General features: G+C 46.0%; 1 protein-coding gene across 1 annotated transcript in view; it reads left to right on the forward strand.

Annotated features, from left to right (window-relative positions):
* The first annotated feature begins 10,262 nt into the window (after window positions 1-10,262).
* The window catches only part of ada (adenosine deaminase), a 55,990-nt gene continuing 40,318 nt past the window's right edge, over window positions 10,263-25,934 (forward strand). The window contains exons 1-2 of the mRNA XM_069883718.1: window positions 10,263-10,500; window positions 25,264-25,325. Of these exons, the coding sequence (XP_069739819.1) occupies window positions 10,345-10,500; window positions 25,264-25,325 (218 nt within the window). The 5' untranslated portion in view covers window positions 10,263-10,344. The remainder of the gene's footprint in view (window positions 10,501-25,263; window positions 25,326-25,934) is intronic.

The following is a 25,934-nucleotide window of genomic DNA, read 5'->3' on the forward strand; positions in this document are numbered from 1 at the left end:
ACAGGATTTCTACCTGGAAGATAGGGAGCTAATAACATTAGGTGTGTTCTTAACATTATGTCTTGTGCAAAAAAGAAACATCAGGCATTCATGATACTTAGTTTAGATGCGCAAAGGCTTTTGATAGAGTAGACTGGGTCCATCTTAACCATACATTAGATAAGATGGGGGTTTCACCCGAAATTTATGAAATGGTTTAAAGTATTATATTCAAACCCAAGGCCAAGAGTGAGGGTGTGGCTTTTGGTTTTCAGGAGTTAGGAAGGGAGATAGTTTGAGTCCCCTGCTCTTCAATATATGCTTAGAGCCACTTGCTGAAATTATTAGGCAAGAGGGTTATGTTAAGGGAATAAAAGATGATGGGGGTGGATCATAAGATATCCCTATTTGCGAATGATGTCCTGCTGTATATGACCAACCCTATTCCTTCAGTCCCTCACATGATGCAAGTTTTAAAAGAATATGAAGTAATATCTGGTTATAAAATTAATGACTCAAAATCAGAAGCAACATTGCTGTCAGGTACGTGGCCATCACAATTAGATAACCAGGCAAGGTTTCATTGGTCTAGAGAGGGTTTTAGATACCCAGGCAAGGTTTCATTGGTCTAGAGAGGGTTTTAGATACCCAGGCAAGGTTTCATTGGTCTAGAGAGGGTTTTAGATACCCAGGCAAGGTTTCATTGGTCTAGAGAGGGTTTTAGATACCCAGGCAAGGTTTCATTGGTCTAGAGAGGGTTTTAGATACCCAGGCAAGGTTTCATTGGTCTAGAGAGGGTTTTAGATACCCAGGCAAGGTTTCATTGGTCTAGAGAGGGTTTTAGATACCCAGGCAAGGTTTCATTGGTCTAGAGAGGGTTTTAGATACCCAGGCAAGGTTTCATTGGTCTAGAGAGGGTTTTAGATACCCAGGCAAGGTTTCATTGGTCTAGAGAGGGTTTTAGATACCCAGGCAAGGTTTCATTGGTCTAGAGAGGGTTTTAGATACCCAGGCAAGGTTTCATTGGTCTAGAGAGGGTTTTAGATACCCAGGCAAGGTTTCATTGGTCTAGAGAGGGTTTTAGATACCCAGGCAAGGTTTCATTGGTCTAGAGAGGGTTTTAGATACCCAGGCAAGGTTTCATTGGTCTAGAGAGGGTTTTAGATACCCAGGCAAGGTTTCATTGGTCTAGAGAGGGTTTTAGATACCCAGGCAAGGTTTCATTGGTCTAGAGAGGGTTTTAGATACCCAGGCAAGGTTTCATTGGTCTAGAGAGGGTTTTAGATACCCAGGCAAGGTTTCATTGGTCTAGAGAGGGTTTTAGATACCCAGGCAAGGTTTCATTGGTCTAGAGAGGGTTTTAGATACCCAGGCAAGGTTTCATTGGTCTAGAGAGGGTTTTAGATACCCAGGCAAGGTTTCATTGGTCTAGAGAGGGTTTTAGATACCCAGGCAAGGTTTCATTGGTCTAGAGAGGGTTTTAGATACCCAGGCATTATTATCACTCCCTCCATCTCAAAACTGTGCAAAGTCAATTATGGGAAGTTACTGAAAGAGATAAAGGCAGATATGCTCAGATGGGAGATTCTCCCCTATCATTAATTAGTAGAATTGAAACTGTCCAAATGAATGTTTTATCCCAACTGCTTATTTTATTCCAATCTTTGCTGATAGGAATTCCTATGATAGCATTTAAAGCTCTTGACAAATTGATATTATTACGAGCCCACTAGCAATAGAAATTCACCAAGACAAATGGTTACTTACACAAAAGTTTTTAAAAATTTTTCTTAAACATTAAAACAGGATCAAACTTTATCTTATTTCTATTAACTTAACAATCTAATTTAACCCCTTTCTAATTCTAGTGCATGTGTATGTAATGTGTATACGTTCAGGAAAGTTCTTTGCTTTAATAGGCCAATCATTCACTTCTCACTTCTCCAAGTTCAGCGGTATCAGGCAATTCTTATACTGTGCACAGAATTTAACATTTATGAATTTTCACCAGGCTCTAGTGCTTAAAGTTAAATGGTTACTGCTCAGGAAGGTTCTTGTTGGCTTCAGAGAGATATTTGTCACACATTGGACACACACCTCTTAACAGCCACTTCAGTGTCTTGCCAAAGAAACTTGCCCCATCATGGGTTTTCCAAATGATAACCTCTTCTTCCAGGTCACCACAGAGTTCCTCTTGTTTCCTTTCTTTCAGAAGAAACACTCTAGCCAGCCATCTCCTCTTGTAAAAACTGCAATGCTTTTCAACAGGCTGAACTCAGAACTCACAACCCGTCTTCAAAATGGGGTTTTCAACAAGCTGCCAGCTTGCCATGTTGCAGCCTAAAAATATGAACTGACTTCTCTCTCCCTCTAAGAGAAATCCTGTTTTTTCTTTCCTCTCTCTCTCTCTGCTTGTAAAAACCAACTTCACCCAAGGCTCCAAATCCAATCTTTGAAAGATCTTTATCAGCACTTGAGCCCGGACTTCGGTCCATTTGCACCTGCTTCTGAAGTTCCTCCCAAAGCAGTTCCATTATCTCTTCCAAAGCCACTGGTGCATGAAGGTCTGGCTTCAGCAAAGCTCTTGCATTTTAAATGAGATGTGGTGTAAGTATCTGTTTGTGAAGTGACCTACACTAAACCCCCACAATCTATCTTTTAAAAAAAAATTATATATAAAATATAATATAACCTGTAACAATATCAAAATTTGTATGGCAAAATTAAAAAAAAACCTAGAGTTAGACATAAGACTTTGTTATTGTCAAAACAAAAAGGGGGCTTTAATTAGCCCAACATTAAATATTATTACTGGGCAGCACAACTGAGGACCCTGATAACATGGATAAAAGATGATATGAAAACGGGTTGGGTGATTATGGACAACCATTCTAAGCCAAGCAAATTGGAAGAAATTAAAAATAGGTACTGAATGGAATTAAATCACAATGAAAACTTGGTTGGCCTCAGAAAACAATGAAACCTTTTTAACTCTCTATCCAGAGAATTAAAAATAGTAGCTATCCCAGAATTCCTACTTGGAAAAGTAGGTAATGGCTTTAGAAAATGGGCAGATAAAGGACTATCTAGTGTGGATCAACTTTTTTGTGGGTGGTGATAGGACAGGATACTATCACCAATGTATCTATTTGTATATATTTACATATAGTAGTAGTGATTGGCTGAGAGCCGTAGCCACGCCTACTGGCAGGTCATAAAGGGGTGCTCCTAACCAGACCCAGGTCAGTCTGGACTGGTCGACCTCGATGTACTACGCTCCAGTCTTTTGTTAATGAAAGCCTTGGTTTGAGTCAACAAGTCTTTGAGTCATTCGACGCACTACATGTGAAAACTGAAATCGTATGAACATCTTCAGAAATAAATTGGTTGGTCCGGGGTGGATTTTTTTAGATTTCTTCAAGCGTGGCCCTTGTTACAGACATGTGCAGATTGGGAGCAGATATGTAAAAAAACTATCTGCACTAGAAAAGATTTTCATGCTGACTATGGAGGGAGAGATAAAGTAGAACCTGATAACTCACTTATACAGTTGGCTTAAAGATAACGTAACAGGAAACACTGTGGGAATAAAACAGAAATGGGAATTAGAAATTCATATTTATGTAACAGAGGAAATGTGGGGAAAGACATGCCTTGATGGTCACAAATTAACAAGTAGCCCTACCTGGATCGAATTTGAATGGAAAATTAAAATGAGAGTATTTAAGACTCCTCAGGTATTGGCGAGATACAGTCGCACCTCCGAATTCTGCTGGAAAGAATGCGGGAAGATTGGTGATCGTACCCATATTTTTTGGCTGCCTCTGAATTAAAAAAAAAATGTAGACATACAGGTCTGTGACGGCCAATTCAGCCCGATGAGTCTGTACTGCCCAAATTACACCCCACTAATCTACACTAATCTGTTGTTTTTGAAGGGTGGGAATAAACCAGAGCCCCCAGAGAAAATCCATGCAGACGTGGGAAGAATATACAAACTCCTTACAGACAGCGTGGGATTTAAACCCAGGTCTGGCCCTGATCGCTGGCACGGTAAAGGTGTTGCACTAACCACTATGAGCCTACTCACTGAAAACTTCTCTTCATAGACAGCATAATGTGCAACAATTTTTCAGTCCCCATTACTTGAGGAGAGTACTTTTAAATTAATATTGATCCAGGTACAGCAAAGCATGCCTTGAATCCATCAGCAATCAATTCTCATTTTCCTTCACAGAAAATAACAGTGGATATGGCTGCATTAGTGACCAAATCTAGTTTGATAGCATCATTCATTCAGGTGCCTTGCCATTCAGTGTGGGCTATCATTTCTCTCCATCCATCAAGATCTCTGACCCTCTGAATTGTACTTGCTGCCTCCTCTGTTCTCCTTCGGTGAAGGCTCCATCTTTGAGCTGAGACCATAGTCAATGTTGAGTTCAAGGGAAAAATACTGAAGTGGTTTCCCATTGCCTTCTTCAGTTGCAGTGTCCATACTGGATGGGTGAGGCCTATTTGAAACAGATGGGCACCACACCCTGTCAGAGTGAGATGCTGAAGACATCCACTGGCAAGTTGGTCAGCACAGGTTTTCAGTACCCGGCTGTGTACCTTGTCTGAACCGGACGCTTTCCTTAGATTCATTCTCCTGAAGGCAGCCTGTGTGTCTGAGAGGAACATCAGGGGACACTGGGGTGTACAGTGGCTCTTCCTTGTTCTGGTGGTCAAATTAAGTGCAGAAGGCATTGAGTTCATTTGGGTGTGAAGCTTTGCCATCTCCTATGCACTGGAATTGATTACGTAATTTACGCTCAGCCACAGCTGTTATCTACCTTTTGTTGTTTCCACTCTCATCCAGAATTTCCAAATCACCCAGGAGATAGCTTTACATAGGTTGCTCTGATAGTTCAATGGTTAGAGCACTGGTATTGTAAACCAGGGGTTGTGAGTTTGTTTCTTGCTGGGGCCTCTTTGCTGTGATGGGCGCTGGATAAAGTGGCAACTCTCTGTCTTCCTTATGGCTGACAAAGTTAAAGAATTTCATGTATGCTATATTCTAAGTGTACTATTACATTTCAATAATGGACCCTTTACCTTTATCTTTTACCTTTACCTGCTCTTTGTGTATTGTTTTGGATCTCCAGACTTAAATGCCTATGATCTGCCTTTCAGCAGATTCTGGATTTCATTGTTCTTCCAGGCCTTCTGGTTGGGGAAAACCCTGGTAGGGACACACTCATCCAGAACTGTTTTAATAAAGTCTCTAATGACCTTGGTGTAATCATTCAGATCCTTTGCTGAGTTCATGAACACCACCCAATCCACGGACTCATGGCAGTCCTTTAACTGTTCTTTAGCCTCCCATGACCACCATCTGGAGCCTCTCTTTTTAGTTGGATCACCACTAGGTGATCCAACTTGCCAAAATGCGGTCTCAAAAAGAATGATAGGGCTTCTTTATCTTGGTGTAGTGGTGATCAACTGTGCTGGGATCTCTGTTATAGTAGGTTATGTGATGGTGGTAATTAGCAGGCCTGAGACAGGCCTGGTTAAAATCATATGATTATGATTTGTGGTGAGTTGAGGTGACCCGTCTCTTGTTTACTGACCATATCACACAGTTCCGCAAATGCCTATTTGTTATCAGCCTCGAGGGATATAAACTCTGGTGAGAATCACTGAATTCGCGGGGTAGATAGAAGGGTCTGCATTTAATCAGGATTTGCTCTAAGGCAGCTGGTATTAATTATAAAGCACACACTGCCCCCCTCTCTCTTTGCCAGAATACGAGTTATGATCTAGTTGTAAATGATGAAACTCTGGTCAGATCGTGGTGTTTGCTGCGTATTGTGTTAACCAGGTCTCAGTGCAGCAAACAACTGAGGTACGGTAAGCCTTCATTCACATGAATCCAACATAAACAAAAAAACCTGCAATAAATCAGGAACAACTGCAGAAAGAAAGAGACTTCAGAAATGCAGACTCCACCTCTACCCAAAATGTTAAATTGTCTTTATTCCCCCCCATATTTGTCAATTAGCCTGCTACCAGTATTTTATAGTTTTGATTCTCGCTTCTGCCATTGCTTATACTGTGTAATTGAAAATAGGTGTTTCTAGATTTCTGAGATGATGTTGGAAAAAAACGTACTTGATTAAGTGAACAACTGAATCAGTGTGTACAAACATGAGTCTAAAAGGCTATCAGTATGATAAATACAAAGCCAGTCTTTTCTGTCCTTATAAACAATAATTAAACAGTGCTACTGATTATAATAAATCAGAAAATATGACTAGAAATTGAAGCGAGCCAGGGTTCCATATATCCCAGAGCCAGTACCTTCTTTATTGTGAGGTAAACACTAGCCTCTTTTAAATTGCACCACCCCTCCTGGGAGCTGGGTGCGATGACTGAGGGTGGCAATTATAGGAGGATCCACCCATTAAATCACCCACCCTGTGATTTAAGGTGGATTCCGCACCCACAATGACACATCACATACTTACCGGAGGTACTGCCAGATGTTTGGATGCTGGCTGCCTGGTGACGCATGTATGCAAGTGAATAAGTGGGTCAGCCGTTTGCATTTTCAAATTGCCTGTGGACATGACCTCGGTAAGTTTAACTAGGTTCCCTGACTACCTCTGAGGTAGGTCATGGACCCGGATGGATTCCGACGGGGTTGACTGGGTCAGACCCTTTCTAACTGCTGCATAACTGGGGCGCTAACCTGGCAAATTGCCAGATTAACTCCATTTTACATGGCAGTTTGAAAGGGCCTAGTGTCAAAGTAGAAGAGGGACATTATGAAAAAAAGATAATCTAGTCTGTCACCAGCAACCTTCCGTCAAACCTAACATTAGGTCGTGATTTTGTCCAATTGATCTTCTGAGGTGAAGAGAACAGTTCTATACAAATATTTATTAATCCACAAAAAATAAAACTCAGAGAAAACCGACTGAACAGATTCTCAGAATGTAAGAAAGTGCATGGACTGAATATGTAAATTCACCCAGCTTCAAAGCAATGAAATAAAATGGATTTTTATTGAGAAAGGAAAAAAGCATCTCAGGGTTGTAACCAATGTCATGTATGTACTCTGACAACAAATCTGAAATCTGTCTTGGGTGCTTTTTGCAAACCAATCCACCCTTTTTTCTTAGAAGTGATTGTTCTGGCCAGGGTACAAACTTGGAAGCTTGGAGTGGAGACATAATTGTGTTATTAAAAAAAATACTGGACAAAGGGGGTTGGGGGTGGATAACTAGATTAGATGGAGTCGAAGCCCAGATGTTGAAGTCATTGTTAGAAGGATCAGGAGGGGAGATAGAGGCAGAATCCCTTGATACAGGGGTGTCAAACTCAAATTCACGGAGGGCCAAAATTAAAAACTTGGACTAAGTCGAGGGCCGAACTAAATATTTATTGAAAATTTTCAACAACATCTGCATGTTTTTTCTTCTTTCAACATATGTAACGTTAAACTTTTTCTTATTAAAATAAATGTTTAATAATAGTTTTGGATAAACTCTTTCCAGAAGCATTAACAAATGAGAAATAAAATATTCAATAAATAATATTTCTCTTTAGAGGATTTGTCAAATGTGGCTAGTGTGCTGTCGAATAGTAAAATCTGAGGGCTATTGAGAATGTGGGAGAATAACATGATTCCTGAAACAATCCAATGGATGACTGATTGTGGGCATGAACTCTAGCAGGGTTATTTGCCATGCCCTTTTTCCATTGGTACAGATATCCTTTGATTTACACACTTTTCAAGTTTTATGCCTAATGAGCTTGTATCCAGGTGCAGGACCATTTTTAACCAGGAATATATTTATCACTGTGACATGAAACTATTGGAAGATTGTTTTATCCTGAGATTAAAGTTCATAATCCTTACTCAGGCCTGTGTGCGGGAGGGCGGGGTTTGCGGGCGATCGGATTGGACAACGACAGTGCGGGGGCATCGGCTCTCGCTGCAGGGCGGCATCTCGGCAGATCAGCGGCCCCATCACCGTGAGTCGCGGGTCGGCCTGCGGCAGGGAGGGGGAGTGGGCAATGGTCCTGGCGAGGTCAGGCCCCCCCTGAGTTTCTGCCGGACCCCCCTTGACCTGCTGAGTTTCTCCCGGACCCCCCTTGACCTGCTGAGTTTCTGCTGGACCCCCCTTGACCTGCTGAGTTTCTCCTGGACCCCCTTGACCTGCTGAGTTTCTCCCGGACCTCCCTTGACCTGCTGAGTTTCTCCTGGATCCCCCTTTGACTTGCTGAGTTTCTCCCAGACCCCCCTTGACCTGCTGAGTTTCTCCCGGACCTCCCTTGACCTGCTGAGATTCTCCCGGACCTCCCTTGACCTGCTGAGTTTCTTCCGGACCCCCCTTGACCTGCTGAGATTTTCCCGGACACCCTCCCCTTGACCTTCTGAATTTCTCCCGGACCCCTCCCCCTTGACCTGCTGAGTTTCTCTCGGACCCCCCTTTGACCTGCTGAGTTTCTCCCGGATCCCCTTTTGACCTGCTGAGTTTCTCCCGGACTCCCATTGACCTGCTGAGTTTATCCCGGACCTCCCTTGACCTGCTGAGTTTCTCCCGGACCCCCTTTTCTTTCCGTGCCGGTGTCCCAGGACATTTCCAGGGCAGTCTCCGCGCTCAGGACCGCGCTGGGATCTCGGTCAGCGGTGGAGGAGCAGGTGAGCGCGGCTAATCCCAATCCAGCCCATGCCACTCCCGAGATTGGTGGGGGGGTTCCCCCTACCTGCCTGACCAGCCTCGCTCTCCACGTGTACTCCGGGCACCCGCCGCTGGGAAGGCGCAGGGGGGCCGGCGCCCCCATCGCCCGGCGGGGAGCCCCAATCTTCCCTCCGGCGTCCCGACTCCATCTGCAGCTCCAAGAAATGCTGTGCCACTGGGGTTCCGGGCGCTGGGAAGCGGCCTTGGCTTCCCCTGACACCGGCCAGGCCGCGCTGCGGTGGGGGTGGGGGGACACGACAGCGTGTTTATAAAACCACCCACCACTACTTTTCAAGGACCAGGATTTTTCTCTCTCTCTCACCCTGGGACACAGCGGTTACTGTGCATGCGCTATACTGGCGCGGCGGCCAGCGGGCCACCTCTAATACATTTTTGATATGATCTTGCGGGCCAAATATTATATCGCGGGCCAGAGTTTGACATGTGTGCCTTATTAGATTTAGAATGGTAGAACATGGATACAGGCCCTTCGGCCCAACTGGCCCATGCTGACCAAATATCCTACCCACACTGTCTCCCCTGCCCACAATCCGTATTTTTTTTCTTGAACATTGCAACAGCACCTGTGTTAACCACCTCCTCTGGAGGCGGGGAGAACCCGCCTTTGGCTCGCCCCTTGACGAGGGGCTCAGCCCCGCAACTCGGGCTGTCCCGGCAAGATCTGTCAAAGGACAGGGACCCCCAGCTACCTGGTACTGAGAGTTGACCCGAGGATGGACAGAAACGAAACGCACGTTGCCACCTGACACGAAGATTTAAAAAAAAGACTTTGCACTGGTTTCCTGTATTTCTCTTTATTGTGGATCAAGTTTATGGTGGGGGGGGGAGAAAAGGAGTTTCAATGGAGCCCTGGTCCGTCCCCCAGCGAAGCGGTCTGAGCTGCTCTGAACACTGAGAGCCGCAGTGACCAGGGGGACACCTTCCGACCCGTGCTCTCGCCCCCACCTGAGCGCCCCGGGGCCAGTCGGGCTCGGCGCCCCGGGGCCAGTCGGGCTCGGCGCCCCGGGGCCAGTCGGGCTCGGCGCCCCGGGGCCAGTCGGGCTCGGCGCCCCGGGGCCAGTCGGGCTCGGCGCCCCGGGGCCAGTCGGGCTCGGCGCCCCGGGGCCAGTCGGGCTCGGCGCCCCGGGGCCAGTCGGGCTCGGCGCCCCGGGGCCAGTCGGGCTCGGCGCCCCGGGGCCAGTCGGGCTCGGCGCCCCGGGGCCAGTCGGGCTCGGCGCCCCGGGGCCAGTCGGGCTCGGCGCCCCGGGGCCAGTCGGGCTCGGCGCCCCGGGGCCAGTCGGGCTCGGCGCCCCGGGGCCAGTCGGGCTCGGCGCCCCGGGGCCAGTCGGGCTCGGCGCCCCGGGGCCAGTCGGGCTCGGCGCCCCGGGGCCAGTCGGGCTCGGCGCCCCGGGGCCAGTCGGGCTCGGCGCCCCGGGGCCAGTCGGGCTCGGCGCCCCGGGGCCAGTCGGGCTCGGCGCCCCGGGGCCAGTCGGGCTCGGCGCCCCGGGGCCAGTCGGGCTCGGCGCCCCGGGGCCAGTCGGGCTCGGCGCCCCGGGGCCAGTCGGGCTCGGCGCCCCGGGGCCAGTCGGGCTCGGCGCCCCGTTCGAGGGGCGCGAAGGCGAAGCGGCGAGACCCGATGCCAGATCGCGGTGGGCGGAACGAAGGTGGGGCGAAAGTTTATAAAATGGGCCGAGCCTTGTCCGAAACAGGAAAGCCGGCGGGCGGAAGCGTTGAGCCTGGCAGGATGGCTCAGAACTCGGCCAACAACGTGCGGATCTTTAACAAGCCCAAGGTAAGGCGAGCAGACTCCGGCCGGCCGTGGGGACGAGTCCGCTGCTGCAGGCGAACGCTTTCCCCCGAAACCAGAGCTGTTGCAATGAATAATGTGGCAAAGGGACGGATTCGCGCCAGGAAAACGATGCCGGTTTTACTTTCATTTAGCTTCAACTCAATCTTCGCCTCTGCTTCAAGTCTGTTGGAAAGAAGCCTCGAAAGGGTTAGGCTCCAAACCACGGGGAAGATTATTGGTGTAATCCGGATGGAGATTAATGTCCAAAATAGAAACCTGCTGTGGATGGTGATCATTGTTTAAACCTGCGAGCCCCGGGACATTTCAAGTGGTGCCCAGCGGGTGGGTGAAGGAGGCGGGCGGGGGGTCTGGGGCCACATTGTGGCTTAATTCTGCTCGTTGTGGAGGGGATGTACATGGAAGAGCCCGAACAAACTTCCCCGGGCTGAGAGCTTGATTTCAAAGTTCCAACCCGCCGAGAGCCTCACCAGTCCGATTCCCGCCAGACAATGTCGCAATCTGGAGGGCGTGGCAGTGAAAGTGGGGAGGGGGTCGCAATCTAGAGGGCACGGAAGTGAAAGTGGGGAGGGGGTCGCAATCTAGAGGGCACGGCAGTGAAAGTGGGGGGGGGGTCCCAATCTAGAGGGCACGGAAGTGAAAGTGGGGAGGGGGTCGCAATCTAGAGGGCACGGCAGTGAAAGTGGGGGGGGGGTCCCAATCTAGAGGGCACGGAAGTGAAAGTGGGGAGGGGGTACCAATCTAGAGGGCACGGAAGTGAAAGTGGGGAGGGGGTCGCAATCTAGAGGGCACGGCAGTGAAAGTGGGGGGGGTCGCAATCTGGAGGGCATGGCATTGAAAGTGGGGGGGGGGGTCCCAATCTGGAGGGCACGGAAGTGAAAGTGGGGGGGGTCGCAATCTGGAGGGCATGGCAGTGAAAGTGGGGGGGGGTCCCAATCTAGAGGGCACGGAAGTGAAAGTGGGGAGGGGGTACCAATCTAGAGGGCACGGAAGTGAAAGTGGGGGGGGTCGCAATCTGGAGGGCATGGCAGTGAAAGTGGGGGGGGTCGCAATCTGGAGGGCATGGCATTGAAAGTGGGGGGGGGTCCCAATCTAGAGGGCACGGAAGTGAAAGTGGGGGGGGTCGCAATCTGGAGGGCATGGCAGTGAAAGTGGGGTGGGGTCGCAATCTGGAGGGCATGGCATTGAAAGTGGGGGGGGGTCCCAATCTAGAGGGCACGGAAGTGAAAGTGGGGGGGTGGTCGCAATCTAGAGGGCATGGCAGTGAAAGTGGGGGGGGGGGGGTCCCAATCTAGAGGGCACGGAAGTGAAAGTGGGGGGGGTCGCAATCTGGAGGGCATGGCAGTGAAAGTGGGGGGGGGGGTCGCAATCTGGAGGGCATGGCATTGAAAGTGGGGGGGGGTCCCAATCTAGAGGGCACGGAAGTGAAAGTGGGGGGGGTGGTCGCAATCTAGAGGGCATGGCAGTGAAAGTGGGGGGGGCGTCCCAATCTAGAGGGCACGGAAGTGAAAGTGGGGGGGGTGGTCGCAATCTAGAGGGCATGGCAGTGAAAGTGGGGGGGGCGTCCCAATCTGGAGGGCACGGAAGTGAAAGTGGGGGGGGTCGCAATCTGGAGGGCATGGCAGTGAAAGTGGGGGGGGGGGTCGCAATCTGGAGGGCATGGCATTGAAAGTGGGGGGGGGTCCCAATCTAGAGGGCACGGAAGTGAAAGTGGGGGGGGTCGCAATCTGGAGGGCATGGCAGTGAAAGTGGGGGGGGGTCGCAATCTGGAGGGCATGGCATTGAAAGTGGGGGGGGTCCCAATCTAGAGGGCACGGAAGTGAAAGTGGGGGGGTGGTCGCAATCTAGAGGGCATGGCAGTGAAAGTGGGGGGGGGGTCCCAATCTAGAGGGCACGGAAGTGAAAGTTGGGGGGGGGTCGCAATCTAGAGGGCATGGCATTGAAAGTTGGGGGAGTTTGAAGGGGAAGTGCGGGGCAGGATTTGACAGGGAGTGGTGGGTGCCTGGAATGAGTCGTGCTGGAAGCAAAGTGGTGGGAGTGCTCGAGATAGACTCCTGATCACGCGGGGAATAGAGGGATGGGAATTCCGCAGAATTGTACTTTCAGCTTCGCAGAATTTTGACGCAGACAGCATGTGGTGACTTGGTTTTGGGCTCTAACAAGAGGAAATGATGAGTTTTTCGATTCCACTGGTATGCTGACCAAAACCCACATCCACGATTGGCCCTCCCTGCACTCTCACCCAACTGATGGCCTGTCCAACCATGCAACTGAAGAAATCTACACGTGGCAAAATGTTAGGACCTCCATTTTGATGCTCAAAGCCAGAGCAAAACATGCAGATACAGCAGGCCACAGGGAAGGCATGCCTTTCCTTTTCAGAAAAGCAAGAAAATCATACCCTTTACTCAAGGGTAAAGGCCCTTGCTGGTAGTCCTTGAAGGACGGATCCAAAATGCTGGTAATGCATCTATGGATGCCACAAGACTGACTGAGTTCCTCCAGCATTTTTTGTGTTTTTACTAGGCTGAATTAGAACCAGGAGTATGACATACATTTTTGGCTGCCTTCTTGAAGAAAAGGTGCACAGTCCTTGTGACCGAGGCAGTATAGTGGGTTCCAGGGATGGTGGCTTTGTAGCTGGAAAAATTTAAGAACAGCTCATTGATGTTGGTGTTGCTCATAGAATGAAATATTCCATTTCGTTCTTGGCCAGCTTCCACCAATCCACTCTCCACAAACTTGAGATAGACAGAATTGAGGAACGTGTTGGTAATTGCTGGAAGACCTTAAATGAAAGATGATTGGATAGGCAAGATTAACATTTCAGGAACAAATGCAGGAACATTGCTCTGTGGTTCATTGGTGACTGTTATGTCTCTGGGTTACTTGGGAGGCTTCTTAAATATTTAGAGATGCAACATTCAAATAACAAAAGAGACTTCACTGATCCCCTCCACCATCTCAGGAAACTGTTCACACACACTCTATACATACGCTCCACAGTATGTGGTGTACTACAGTGAGAAGGATGTATTCTTACATGGTTACATAACGGTTCACATTACCCTGACTCTATAGCATCCCTCCTTCTCAAGATTAAGAAAAAATTGTGTTCTTTATCACTTTCTTTCAAGTGCAACTGAAGTAACTGAACTTGTACACTAATTTATTTACACAACTGTTTTTAAATCGTCCTTATCGATATCGCACTGGCGGCAATATGTTCCTTCGCCATCTTGTGGATTTGGCTGCGACCGTTGGGCCCTGTGTTGCTGGTGTAGGTGACGTCACTTGTGGTGCTTCTCCTGACAAGTGCTGTGTTGGTGTTTCGGATTTAGTGGTTGTGGTCTCTTCACTCGATACCTCACTTGATATTAGTGTTGCAGGCTTTGCTGGTATTAAAGTTTTCTGCTTCATCACATCTTGTGCTGGCCGGATGTGAATTCTGTTCCTCCTCAGCTGATTGCCAGATTCCGTCTCGACAATGTATGATCTTGGTGTCTCAGCTTCTCTGGTGACCTTTGCTGGGGTCCATGTTTTCAACATCGGCTCGAATATGCACATGCTGCCCTCTGAAGAGTTCTGGCAATGTTTGTTATAATGTTGGCATTCTCCTTGCGTGTCAGCCAGTCATTTTCTGGTTTCCTTCTTATCTTCTGGAGGGTGTATTTTGCTTGGCAGAGTTGTTTTATATCTCCTGCCATTAAGAAGTTCTGCCAGGGACTTCATGTCAGCCCTTAAAGGTGTTGTTCGTAATGATAGAAGAGCGAGGTATGGGTCGTCTTTTGTTTCACATCACTCAACTAGTGTGCATTTCGCAGTTTGCACTTGTCTTTCAATGAACCCATGACCTTTGGGGTAGTATGGGAATGATGTAGTGATAACAAACCCATACTCTGCAGCCAGCTTTCTGAATTGTTATGACTTGAACTCTTCCATTATCACTTATTACTTGCTTGGGAATTCCTTATTCAGCAAGGAGCGCTCTCATTTCTGAGCTGATGGTTGATGCTCTCAGGTCTTTCACCCTTTTGATGAATGGAAAAGTCGAGTAGTAACAGGCTAATATTAAACACCACTCTTGATTCTCGGTGAACAAGTCTGCTCCTACTGTGTACTTCTGTAAACCATTTCATCTTTTTGTGTGTTCCTATACTTTTGGCACATTTGACATGTAGCCACCATATTTTCAATGTCTTTGTATATACCAGTCCAGTACACGGCTGACTTTGCTCTGAGTTTCCATTTCTCCATTTCCATATGACCTTCATGTATTTTTCTGGAGAATCTCTTTCTGCATTGTTTCAAGTCTAATCAGTCTTAATCCAGCCAGCAGAACACCAACCTCCAACAATATGTCATCTCTGATAGACCAATATTGACGTATTGAAGGGTCTATTTGCTTTATCCTCTCTGGCCATCCTTGTTGCAGCACATCGTCCTTACTGGTTTCTTCTCTGATTTGGCTTAATTTATTACTGGTCACACTGACAAGATTATGTATCTTGATCCCCATGTGTTCCATTTCATATTTTTCATTCATGGAAAGTCATGACAAGGTATCAGCAAGCACCATCTCTTTGCCTGGTGTGTGTTTTAAGTCGAAGCCGTAGCGCCGTAGACTCTGCAGTCTAGCTGGTGCCTTGTTTAGGTTCTTTCTCTAGATGAGTTCCAGTGGGCAATGATCACTTTCCACTATAAACTTTCTTCCATGCAGAAACTTGTGATATAACCGCCAACAGCTCTCTCAATATTGGCATATCTGGTCTCCGCTGTTAGTGCTTTTGAGGCAAAAGCTATTGGTTTTCTTCTTGTACTAATGCTTCACCGAAGCCTGTTAGATGCATCTACTTGCAGAGTGAGGGCTTTTTCTCTGTCATAGTATCGCAACTCCATTTCTGCATATTATTTCTTTGACCTGGTCAAAACTTCTCTGATGTGATGGTCACCACTGAAATTCCTCGCCATCCTTCAGCAACTCTCTGATGTTTGCTGTGTGCTCTCACATATGTGGTATGAAGGAACTCATTTATTGGACCAATCCAAGGAAACTTGTGTTCCTTCTTGTCCTTTGGGTGCTCCATCTTGGCAATGGCTTTAACCTTCTCTGGGCTTGGCTTTACCCATCAGGAGTGGACACGATTCTGAAGAATTGGCATTCCTTCTCTTTTATAATGCATTTGTATGCATTAAGTTTAATTCCAGCTCCTCTTGTTCTCTCCATGGCCTCATGTAGATGAAGATCATGAGTTTTTCCATCTCTGCCAAAAACCTGGATGTTGTCCGTGATGCCATCAGTACCTTTACAACCTCTGTATGCCTCATCGATCTTCTGTTGGAGCATGTCCTGACTCAACTTTAGGCCGAAAGGTAGTCACAGGAACTTGTAATGACCAAGTGGAGTATTGAACATTGTTAGTAGTGTTGATTACTCATCTAGTTTCACATTCCAGATTCCATTCTTGGCATCTAGCTTGCTAAAGATTTTGGATCCTGTTAGTTCCGCTGTGATGTCTTTTAGTGTCGGTGTTGGGTAGTGACCCCTTTTATTGCTTGATTTAAGTGATTATGGTCCAGACGTATTCTCAAGCGGGCATTTAGCTTTTCTAAATACCCATGGAATTTACCCAGTCAGTTGGCTCGGTCACTTTAGCTATGACTTGCATCCTTTCCATGTCCTTTAGTTCTTGCTCCAGCTTCTTAAGTTCTGTTGGTACTTGGAGAATAGACTATTAGTTTGGATCTATGGCGATTTGATATTCAAAGCATCAGATTGAATAACTGAATCATCAAAACATTCCGGGTACATGCTCATGAGCTCAGCCTTGTTTGTGACTGGAGGTCGGTTCTCCAATGGAGTGTCTGTTGATCCTTTTGGATATCTTCTTCATCTGAATCTTGTAATTTACAGAAATCATTTGCAACTCCCGGCAGCTATCCACACCTAGAATTGCTGGTCTGTCCGCGTCTACCATGTAGAACATATATAGGATGTTCTTTCCCTTAAGGCAGCCATTGATTTTGGCTCTCCCTAGCTGCCTGATCATGGGTCTACCATAGGCCATTAATGTGATATTTGCTGTTTCCAATGCACATCTTTTGGATCCCCTTTTATTATGTTCTCCGGGAACATCTGGCGGTAGAATCTGAGTGGAAGGACGTTGCTTTGTGATCTGGTATCCAGCTTCACCTTTTGGTTAAATATTGTAGGTTTGTTCTGGATTGTCCTCTGTATTTGGATCCTTGTGGGCAACTCGCTTCCTTCTTTCATCTCACGCGATATCCAGTATCTGGGTATCGGAGTCCTCATTGTTGTTTCCTTTTATGTGGTGAATCTTCTTTTATTCTTCACTGGTATTACTGTTTTCTTCAAACCAGACTTGCACATCCTCGCCCAGTGGTTTGCTTTACCACAGGCTCTACATTCAGAACCGTATGCAGGGCATTTGCTTCGGTCATCAAAGGGGTATTGTCTGCCGCACTTCCTGCAGATCTTGGGAGTTTGCACTTTTCTGATTGTTCTTTATAGTATCAACCTTCTCTTTGCTGTGGGCGGGTCTGCATAGATAGGGATTTCATTTGTGTCCTCGTGGCTTCGAAGGCTCTGGGTGTGTCTATATCTTCAGCCATCTTCAAGCTATCCTTCCGTATAAGAGACTTTTGTGGTTCAGGATGGGTGCTTCCCCATATTAGTTGATCAACTAATCTTTCCTCTATATTTTAGTGTAGTGAGGAAGTTATCAACAGTTTCATCAGTCTTTTGCATTAAGCCTTGGAATTTATAGTGTTTAATTCTATGATAAGACCTGGATGGGTTCAGGGTGAGAAGCAAACTTTGAAAATATCTGCTCTGGATCATTTTTCTCCACCTCTGTAAGCTCCCAGCTATTAAACAAGTCAAGGCCTCGCTCCCCTGTTCAGAGAACTAGATAATGGACCTTCCCCTCTGCTGTTGCATTTTTAAAATAGCCCTTGAATGCTAAATTGCCCTTCTGCTGAATCTTTTTAAATGATTCAACAATGTCTTCAGCCTCGCCGTCTGTCACTGGGTGAACTGCTGTTGCTCCAGCCATTTTTTTTCAGAAATGTTTTTTCTCTTTTTCCCCTTCATATTTCAATGACTTCCAATCAATTGTGTGGCTTTATTCTTGTTCTTTTATACCGCTGCCACCATGTTATGACTCTGTGTTATTTGGGAGGCTTCTTAAATAACTTAGAGATGCAAGATTCAAATAACAAAAGAGACTTTACTTACTGATGCCTTCAGGATCTGTTCACATACTCGCACTCTAAATACATATGCTCTATAGTGGGTCCTCTACCGGCATCACCTACGGCTCCTAGAACGCTTCCACCAGCGTTGTCTCCGCTCCATCCTCAACATTCATTGGAGCGCCTTCATCCCTAACGTCGAAGTACTCGAGATGGCAGAGGTCGACAGCATCGAGTCCACGCTGCTGAAGATCCAGCTGTGCTGGGTGGGTCACGTCTCCAGAATGGAGGACCATCGCCTTCCCAAGATCGTGTTATATGGCGAGCTCTCCACTGGCCACCATGACAGAGGTGCACCAAAGAAGAGGAACAAGGACTGCCTAAAGAAATCTCTTGGTGCTTGCCACATTGACCACTGCCAGTGGGCTGATATCGCCTCAAACCGTGCATATTGGCGCCTCACTGTTCGGCGGGCAGCAACCTCCTTTGAAGAAGACCGCAGAGCCCACCTCACTGACAAAAGGCAAAGGAGGAAAAACCCAACACCCAACCCCAACCCACCAATTTTCCCCTGCAACCGTGTCTGCCTGTCCCGCATCGGACTTGTCAGCCACAAACGAGCCTGCAGCTGACATGGACATTTACCCCCTCCATAAATCTTCGTCCGCGAAGCCAAGCCAAAGAAGAAGACAGTTACTAACAGTCAGAAGGGTGTATTCTTATGCAGTTATGAAATAGTTCACATTATCCTGACTATAACAACAGGTATCTGAATAGTCACTGTATCAAGGGCTATGGGGAGAAGACAGGAGTGTGGGGCTGAATGGGGGTGGGGAATGGATCAGTTCCTGATGAAGAGTGAAGCAGACACGATGGGCTAAATAGCCCACCTTGGCTCTTGTATCTTGTAGCCTTATGACTGGGACCTTTTCCAGAAGAGGACACAAACATGAGGATAGATACGAAAATCATTTTCATCGGCAATTGATGCATAAAAATGGGCATAAATAGGTCTGAAATTTGGGATCCCTTATCAGTCCTGCATTCACGGGGTACTAGTTAAGCAAGATCTCAATTTTAAAATTTCTCTTATCTTTTCAATTGTCCATTTCTCATTCTCCTCCCTCGCACCTCTTCTCTCTGCCTTTAGCCATTCATTCTATTCTTGGTATCTTGGTCTTCTCATGATCTCTCGATTATTTCCAATTATAATTTCTCCACCCATTGAACTTTCGCAAAGAACTGATCTTGAGACTACTCAAGCTCAAACTGCAGCTATAGCATATTAACTTTGATTCAAGTAGAATGTACTTACACGGAGTTGGTCAGAAAGTCCTGAGTTAGGATGCATGCACATGTGCTTGAGTTTGCACATTCAGGTAACCTGGAATTCCCAAGCAAGTCTCTGTAACCCCATAAATTCAGACTTTAGGTCAAATCCCAGAGAGCCCAAGGAGGTGTTAATGTCTTTAAGGTCTGGAATTCCATATCTAGTAATTTTTAACTCCCCACTAATTATTTCTCTTTTCAGATGCTCATTAGAAACTTGCCTCTGACCAACTGTTTGCCATCTCCCATTGTTACCTTGTATAGCTCAAACTTTGCAGTGTAAAATCCAACATTATAATACTGATTTTTGTGCTTCAACCAATTGCTGTATGTTAAACTCCAATATGCACAGCTTTCCTAGTACAGTGAAAATGTAAATATTTTTTTTAATTCAGATGCACTCCAGAGGGTTTTGCACATCTTCAAATTAAGGCCTGAACACACTCTCCGAGTGGGATCTTGTATATTTCCCACCTGGGTGTGAGCTTGATGGCCACTTTGAATTATACTACAGCAAGCACTGCAACATTGGAGACCCATGATGTATTTTAGATGTCAATACAGACATATGCTTTGATCTCTGTACAGTGCTAAATTGGTTTAAGGCAGGGGTGTCAAACTCAAATTCACGGAGGGCCAAAATTAAAAACTTGGACTAAGTCGAGGGCCGAACTAAATATTTATTGAAAATTTTCAACAACATCTGCATGTTTTCTCTTCTTTCAACATATGTAATGTTAAACTTTTTCTTATTAAAATAAATGTTTAATAATAGTTTTGGATAAACTCTTTCCAGAAGCATTAACAAATGAGAAATAAAATATTCAATAAATAATATTTCTCTATAGAGGATTTGTCAAATGTGGCTAGTGTGCTGTCGAATAGTAAAATCTGAGGGCTATTGAGAATGTGGGAGAATAACATGATTCCTGAAACAATCCAATGGGTGACTGATTGTGGGCATGAACTCTAGCAGGGTTATTTGCCATGCCCTTTTTCCATTGGTACAGATATCCTTTGATTTACACACTTTTCGAGTTTTATGCCTAATGAGCTTGTATCCAGGTGCAGGACCATTTTTAACCAGGAATATATTTATCACTGTGACATGAAACTATTGGAAGGTCGTTTTATCCTGAGATTAAAGTTCATAATCCTTACTCAGGCCTGTGTGCGGGAGGGCGGGGTTTGCGGGCGATCGGGTAGGACAACGACAGTGCGGGGGCATCGGCTCTCGCTGCAGGGCGGCATCTTGGGGGATCAGTGGCCCCGTCACTGTGAGTCGCGGGTCGGCCTGCGGCAGGGAGGGGGAGTGGGCAACGGTCCTAGCGAGGTCAGGCCCGAGGCCTCCAGTTCCGGGCGCTGGGAAGCGGCTTTGGCTTCCCCTGACACCGGCCAGGCCCCAAAACCAGAGTCCACGGTGAGAACCTGCAACATAAACAGAGGAGGTGGGGGCGATTAGCGGGCTGACGCCAATGCATTCTGGGATTTGTTGTATTACTGTGCATGCGCTATACTGGCGCGGCGGCCAGCGGGCCACCTCTAATACATTTTTGAAATGATCTTGCGGGCCAACTATAATTATATTGCGGGCCAGAGTTTGACATGTGTGGTTTAAGGTATTATGATTGGGGAAAACTTTGCACAAACTGACTTTTGATAAGGATCTGTATATAGCAGTTGCTTTAAGCCAGTGAATACGGAGGTTGGGCTGACAAAACCCCAAGCAATTATTCAATACTTGAAACTCATTTCATTGCAATAGGCAAATTGATGATTTGACTATTAAATTTGACAGGAGAATTTGGTCTCCATTGTCACAATTCAAATGTAACCTGTGATGCAAAGGGGAAAGCACTTAATGTGGGTTTGCCAAGTTTAGTTGACCAAATTCCTGAAGGTTTCAGAGCATGGCCTCCAGCCTCCTTTACTTTGGCTTGGCTTCGCGGACGAAGATTTATGGAGGGGTAATGTCCATGTAAGCTGCAGGCTCGTTTGTGGCTGACAAGTCCGATGCGGGACAGGCAGACACGGTTGCAGCGGTTGGAAGGGAAAGTTGTTTGGTTGGGGGTTGGGTGTTGGGTTTTTCCTCCCTAGTCTTTTGTCAGTGAGGTGGGCTCTGCGGTCTTCTTCAAAGGAGGTTGCTGCCCGCCAAACTGTGAGGCGCCAAGATGCATGGTTCGAGGCGATATCAGCCCACTGGCGGTGGTCAATGTGGCAGGCACCAAGAGATTTCTTTAGGCAGTCCTTGAACCTCTTCTTTGGTGCACCTCTGTCTCGGTGGCCAGTGGAGAACTCGCCATATAACATGATCTTGGGAAGGCGATGGTCCTCCATTTTGGAGACGTGACCTACCCAGCGCAGTTGGATCTTCAGCAGCGTGGATTCGATGCTGTCGGCCTCTGCCATCTCGAGTACTTTGATGTTGGTGATGAAGTCGCTCCAATGAATGTTGAGGATGGAGCGGAGACAACACTGGTGGAAGCGTTCTAGGAGCCGTAGGTGATGCCGGTAGAGGACCCATGATTCGGAGCCGAACAGGAGTGTGGGTATGACAACGGCTCTGTATACGCTAATCTTTGTGAGGTTTTTCAGTTGGTTGTTTTTCCAGACTCTTTTGTGTAGTCTTGCAAAGGCGCTATTTGCTTTGGCGAGTCTGTTGTCTATCTCGTTGTTGATCCTTGCATCCGATGAAATGATGCAGCCGAGATAGGTAAAATGGTTGACCGTTTTGAGTTCAGTGTGCCCGATGGAGATGTGGGGGGGGATGGTAGTCATGGTGGGGAGCTGGCTGATGGAGGACCTCAGTTTTCTTCAGGCTGACTTCCAGGCCAAACATTTTGGCAGTTTCCGCAAAACAGGACATCAAGCGCTGAAGAGCTGGCTCTGAATGGGCAACTAAAGCGGCATCATCTGCAAAGATTAGTTCACGGACAAGTTGCTCTTGTGTCTTGGTGTGAGCTTGCAGGCGCCTCAGATTGAAGAGACTTCCATCCGTGCGGTACCGGATGTAAACAGCGTCTTCATTGTTGAGGTCTTTCATGGCTTGGTTCAGCATCATGCTGAAGAAGACTGAAAAGAGGGTTGGTGCGAGAACGCCGCCTTGCTTCATGCCATTGTTAATGGAGAAGGGTTCAGAGAACTCATTGCTGTATCTGACCTGACCTTGTTGGTTTTCGTGCAGTTGGATAACCATGTTGAGGGACTTTGGGGTGCATCCGAGGCGCTCTAGTATTTGCCAAAGCCCCTTCCTACTCACGGTGTCGAAGGCTTTGGTGAGGTCAACAAAGGTTGATGTAGAGTCCTTTGTTTTGTTCTCTGCACTTTTCTTGGAGCTGTCTGAGGGCAAAGACCATGTCAGTAGTTCCTCTGTTTGCGCGAAAGCCGCACTGTGATTCTGGGAGAACATTTTCGGCGACACTAGGTATTATTCTATTTAGGAGAATCCTAGCGAAGATTTCGCCTGCAATGGAGAGCAGCGTGATTCCCCTGTAGTTTGAGCAGTCTGATTTCTCGCCTTTGTTTTTGTGCAGGGTGATGATGATGGCATCACAAAGGTCCTGAGGCAGCTTTCCTTGGTCCCAGCAGAGCTTGAAAAACTCATGCAATTTGGCATGCAGAGTTTTGCCGCCAGCCTTCCAGACCTCTGGGGGGATTCCATCCATACCTGCTGCTTTGCCATTTTACAGTTGTTCAATTGCCTTATATTTCTCTTCCCGGGAGAGGACCTCATCCAGCTCTAGCCTTAAGGGCTATTGAGGGAGCTGGAGCAGGGCGGATTCTTGGACTGAGCGGTTGGCACTGAAAAGAGATTGGAAGTGTTCTGACCATCGGTTAAGGATGGAGATCTTGTCGCTGAGGAGGACTTTGCCGTCTGAGCTGCGCAGTGGGCTTTGGACTTGGGGTGATGGGCTGTACACAGCCTTTAGAGCCTCGTAAAAACCCCTCCTACTTCAGTAGAAAAACTCTTTATTTCTTGTCCAATACTTTTGTAACTTGTGAATGAAAGTATTAAAAAAAAACAGAAAGAAAAATGCTTACTTGTTTTGAAAGTTATTTGCCTCCTAGAAGTTGACATTGGTAACCAGAAAATTAATCTTAATTCCCAGATATTTTTGGGTAATCCATTTCCATAAGAGAGCATTTTGAGTGATCATAAGGTTTGAAAGTTATGGACAAGGGTATGTCAGGACCTTGGAGGAAAGTGCTAAATTTGGGTGGGTTGGGGAGGGGGGAAAGGAAGATAATATTGGACAAGGTTCTTAAAGGAATATGAAAGAAACAGAAAGAACTCAAACAGGAAGGACCAAAAGTGGTCACAACATGACCTTGGGAAGTAGGATTAGGCAAAATCCCAAGGCATTTTGTGCACAGGTCAGAAGGCAGAGGAAGGAATTTATGCCTGGAAGAGGGTGAAGTACCAAATGACTGCATCTATATTCACCAAGCAGAAGGGTGTGAAGGAAGGTGAGATCAGGGAGGGTTGTGTTGATATTTTGGGGCATGTTGATATCAGAGGAGTAAGTGTGGAGATACCATGTGGTGTGGAGATTGCTGGAGCTTTGTCGGAGATCTCGGACAAATCCTAGATGACTGGAGAGTAGATAAAGCTGTTCATTTGTTCAAGAAAGGTGACAAGGACTGGAAGGTTGCAGGAGCATTTGAAAGGGTGTCGAGGAAGTTCAAGTGGACTAAAATGTATCGGCCACAAGAAAAGGTTCAACAAATTTGGATTGTTTTCTGAGTGTTGGAGGCTGAGGGAAGATGTGATAGAAGTACATAGATAAGGTCCTTTCTTTCCAGGGTTGAACTATCAAATTTTAGAGAGTATAGCTTTGTGAGAGGGGGGAAAGTTTAAAGAAGATGTGAGAAGTATGGATGGGTTTAGTTTCATTTGGCATCATGGCTGGCAAAGATGTCATGGGCTGAAGGGCTGCCCATCTGCTATATTCTGTTCTAGTCCTTGAGGATTGGAGCATCAGACAGGATCCAAAAGGAATTCAATTCATATCTGTACAAAGTTGAAATGGATACAGGAGGAGCTGACCCATGATTACCTATCACTGTCGGTGATATTGGGGCATTGGTACTATTTATGTTGTCCAGATGTGACATGGAGGCACCAGATGGGTGTCGTACTCTACCCTGGAAAGTTGTAGTCTTCCAGTATCAAGCTACCTTTCGAAACTATAAGGACTCTAAGTCAGACAGTATTCGTGCTTGATTTTCTTTGGGTTGGGACCCCTTTTTCAGATTCAGATGGGAAGGGTAGATAGCAAGCATAAAAGGTGAGGGGGAATGGGAGCACGAGCAAGGGGCTAGAAGGTAAAAGGATACTGGATAAATTTTTCCTCCTCTTCATTCCCAGCTTTTTATTCAAGCACCTGCCTGCTTTTTGCTGATAACTTTGGTTATTTATCTTTACCTCCTGTGAATGATGTGCTCTTTACTGAGTTTCTCCAGCACTGTTGAGCAGTAAAGTACAATCATATTGCCTGCAGACTTTCTGGTTTAACTGGACACATGAAGGTGACCTAAATCCCAACGGTATGAACCCTGAATTTTATCGTTTTAGGTAGCCCACCCTCATTTAGTTTAACTGTTCATCCATTATTTACCCATTCCCATAATTGCTTTTCTCTTAATCTCTTGCCCCACTCTAGTTGTCTCTTCCTTTCTTCTCCCCCCACACCTCCCTACCTATTTCATCTCCTCTTCTACTTTGTCCAGTCTGGAGTGGATACTGGAATAAGAGGTTAATGAGAAGAAGTTAATCTGCAGGGAATCTTAAAAGAACAAGTAATTTAATTGAATCACATTTCTGAGACTGCACCATTTTCAGACAGGATAGACACAGCCATTCGGGCTGACTAAAGGAATTTTTCACTCTAAGTCGTTGATATCATTGTAGAGGGTTGGCAGATGCTGAGTCATTCAAAATTTATTTAAGGAGAAATCAATGCAATTTTTTGGCTCTCTTGAGGAAGCTCCAAGGCCTTTTGGTATTGAGTGGGAAAGTGAATGGGACTGAGTAGCCACAATTTTGTTGAATAGCAAGAGTTTTCAAATGCCACTATGATTTTCTGTCTTTATTCCAATTATTTTAGATACATGACAATCACTGCATTTACTCAATTACACATTTTTAAGAATCATTTAGGAATTTTATAACTAACAAAAAAATTTCATGTCTTTTCATCACAGATAGAACTTCATCTTCATCTTGATGGAGCTATAAAACCTGAAACAATTTTGTACTTTAGCAAGTAAGTTGATAAATAGTTACTGTTTTAATGTCAAATTGGTTGTTTGCCATTTGTGTTGAAAAGGCTTCATTAATGGATTTATTCTTGTACTGTACCATTTACTTAAGACACAGAAAGTGTTTGTTATTTATGTCTGGAAAGTGAATGATTTAATATTCAAAAATTTTTAAATACTCAGCACTTTTAAGAATATTTCTAGGCTATTGATCGGAGGAATATTTAATATGTGGTATTATTTTTGTAATAACTATAGATGAGGAGATGATAGGTTGATGTCATTCAATTGAAAGGGGAATTTTAATATTTAAGTTAAATGTGAATGATATTCAATAATTTTTAAATACTCAGCACTTTTAAGAATATTTCTAGGCTATTGATCGGAGGAATATTTAATATGTGGTATTATTTTTGTAATAACTATAGATGAGGAGATGATAGGTTGATGTCATTCAATTGAAAGGGGAATTTTAATATTTAAGTTAAATTTTTAAAATAAAGACTGTTTATTTGGAGGTTATTTCACAGTGAATCCTGGGATTGTTTCACAGATTGTGTAGGATTTCTGGTTATTGACCAAGGCAATTTGATTTTTTTAGGGTTCAATTGGAC

Source organism: Narcine bancroftii, chromosome 6 (assembly GCF_036971445.1).
Source record: "Narcine bancroftii isolate sNarBan1 chromosome 6, sNarBan1.hap1, whole genome shotgun sequence".
In the NCBI taxonomy this organism is placed as follows: domain Eukaryota; kingdom Metazoa; phylum Chordata; class Chondrichthyes; order Torpediniformes; family Narcinidae; genus Narcine; species Narcine bancroftii.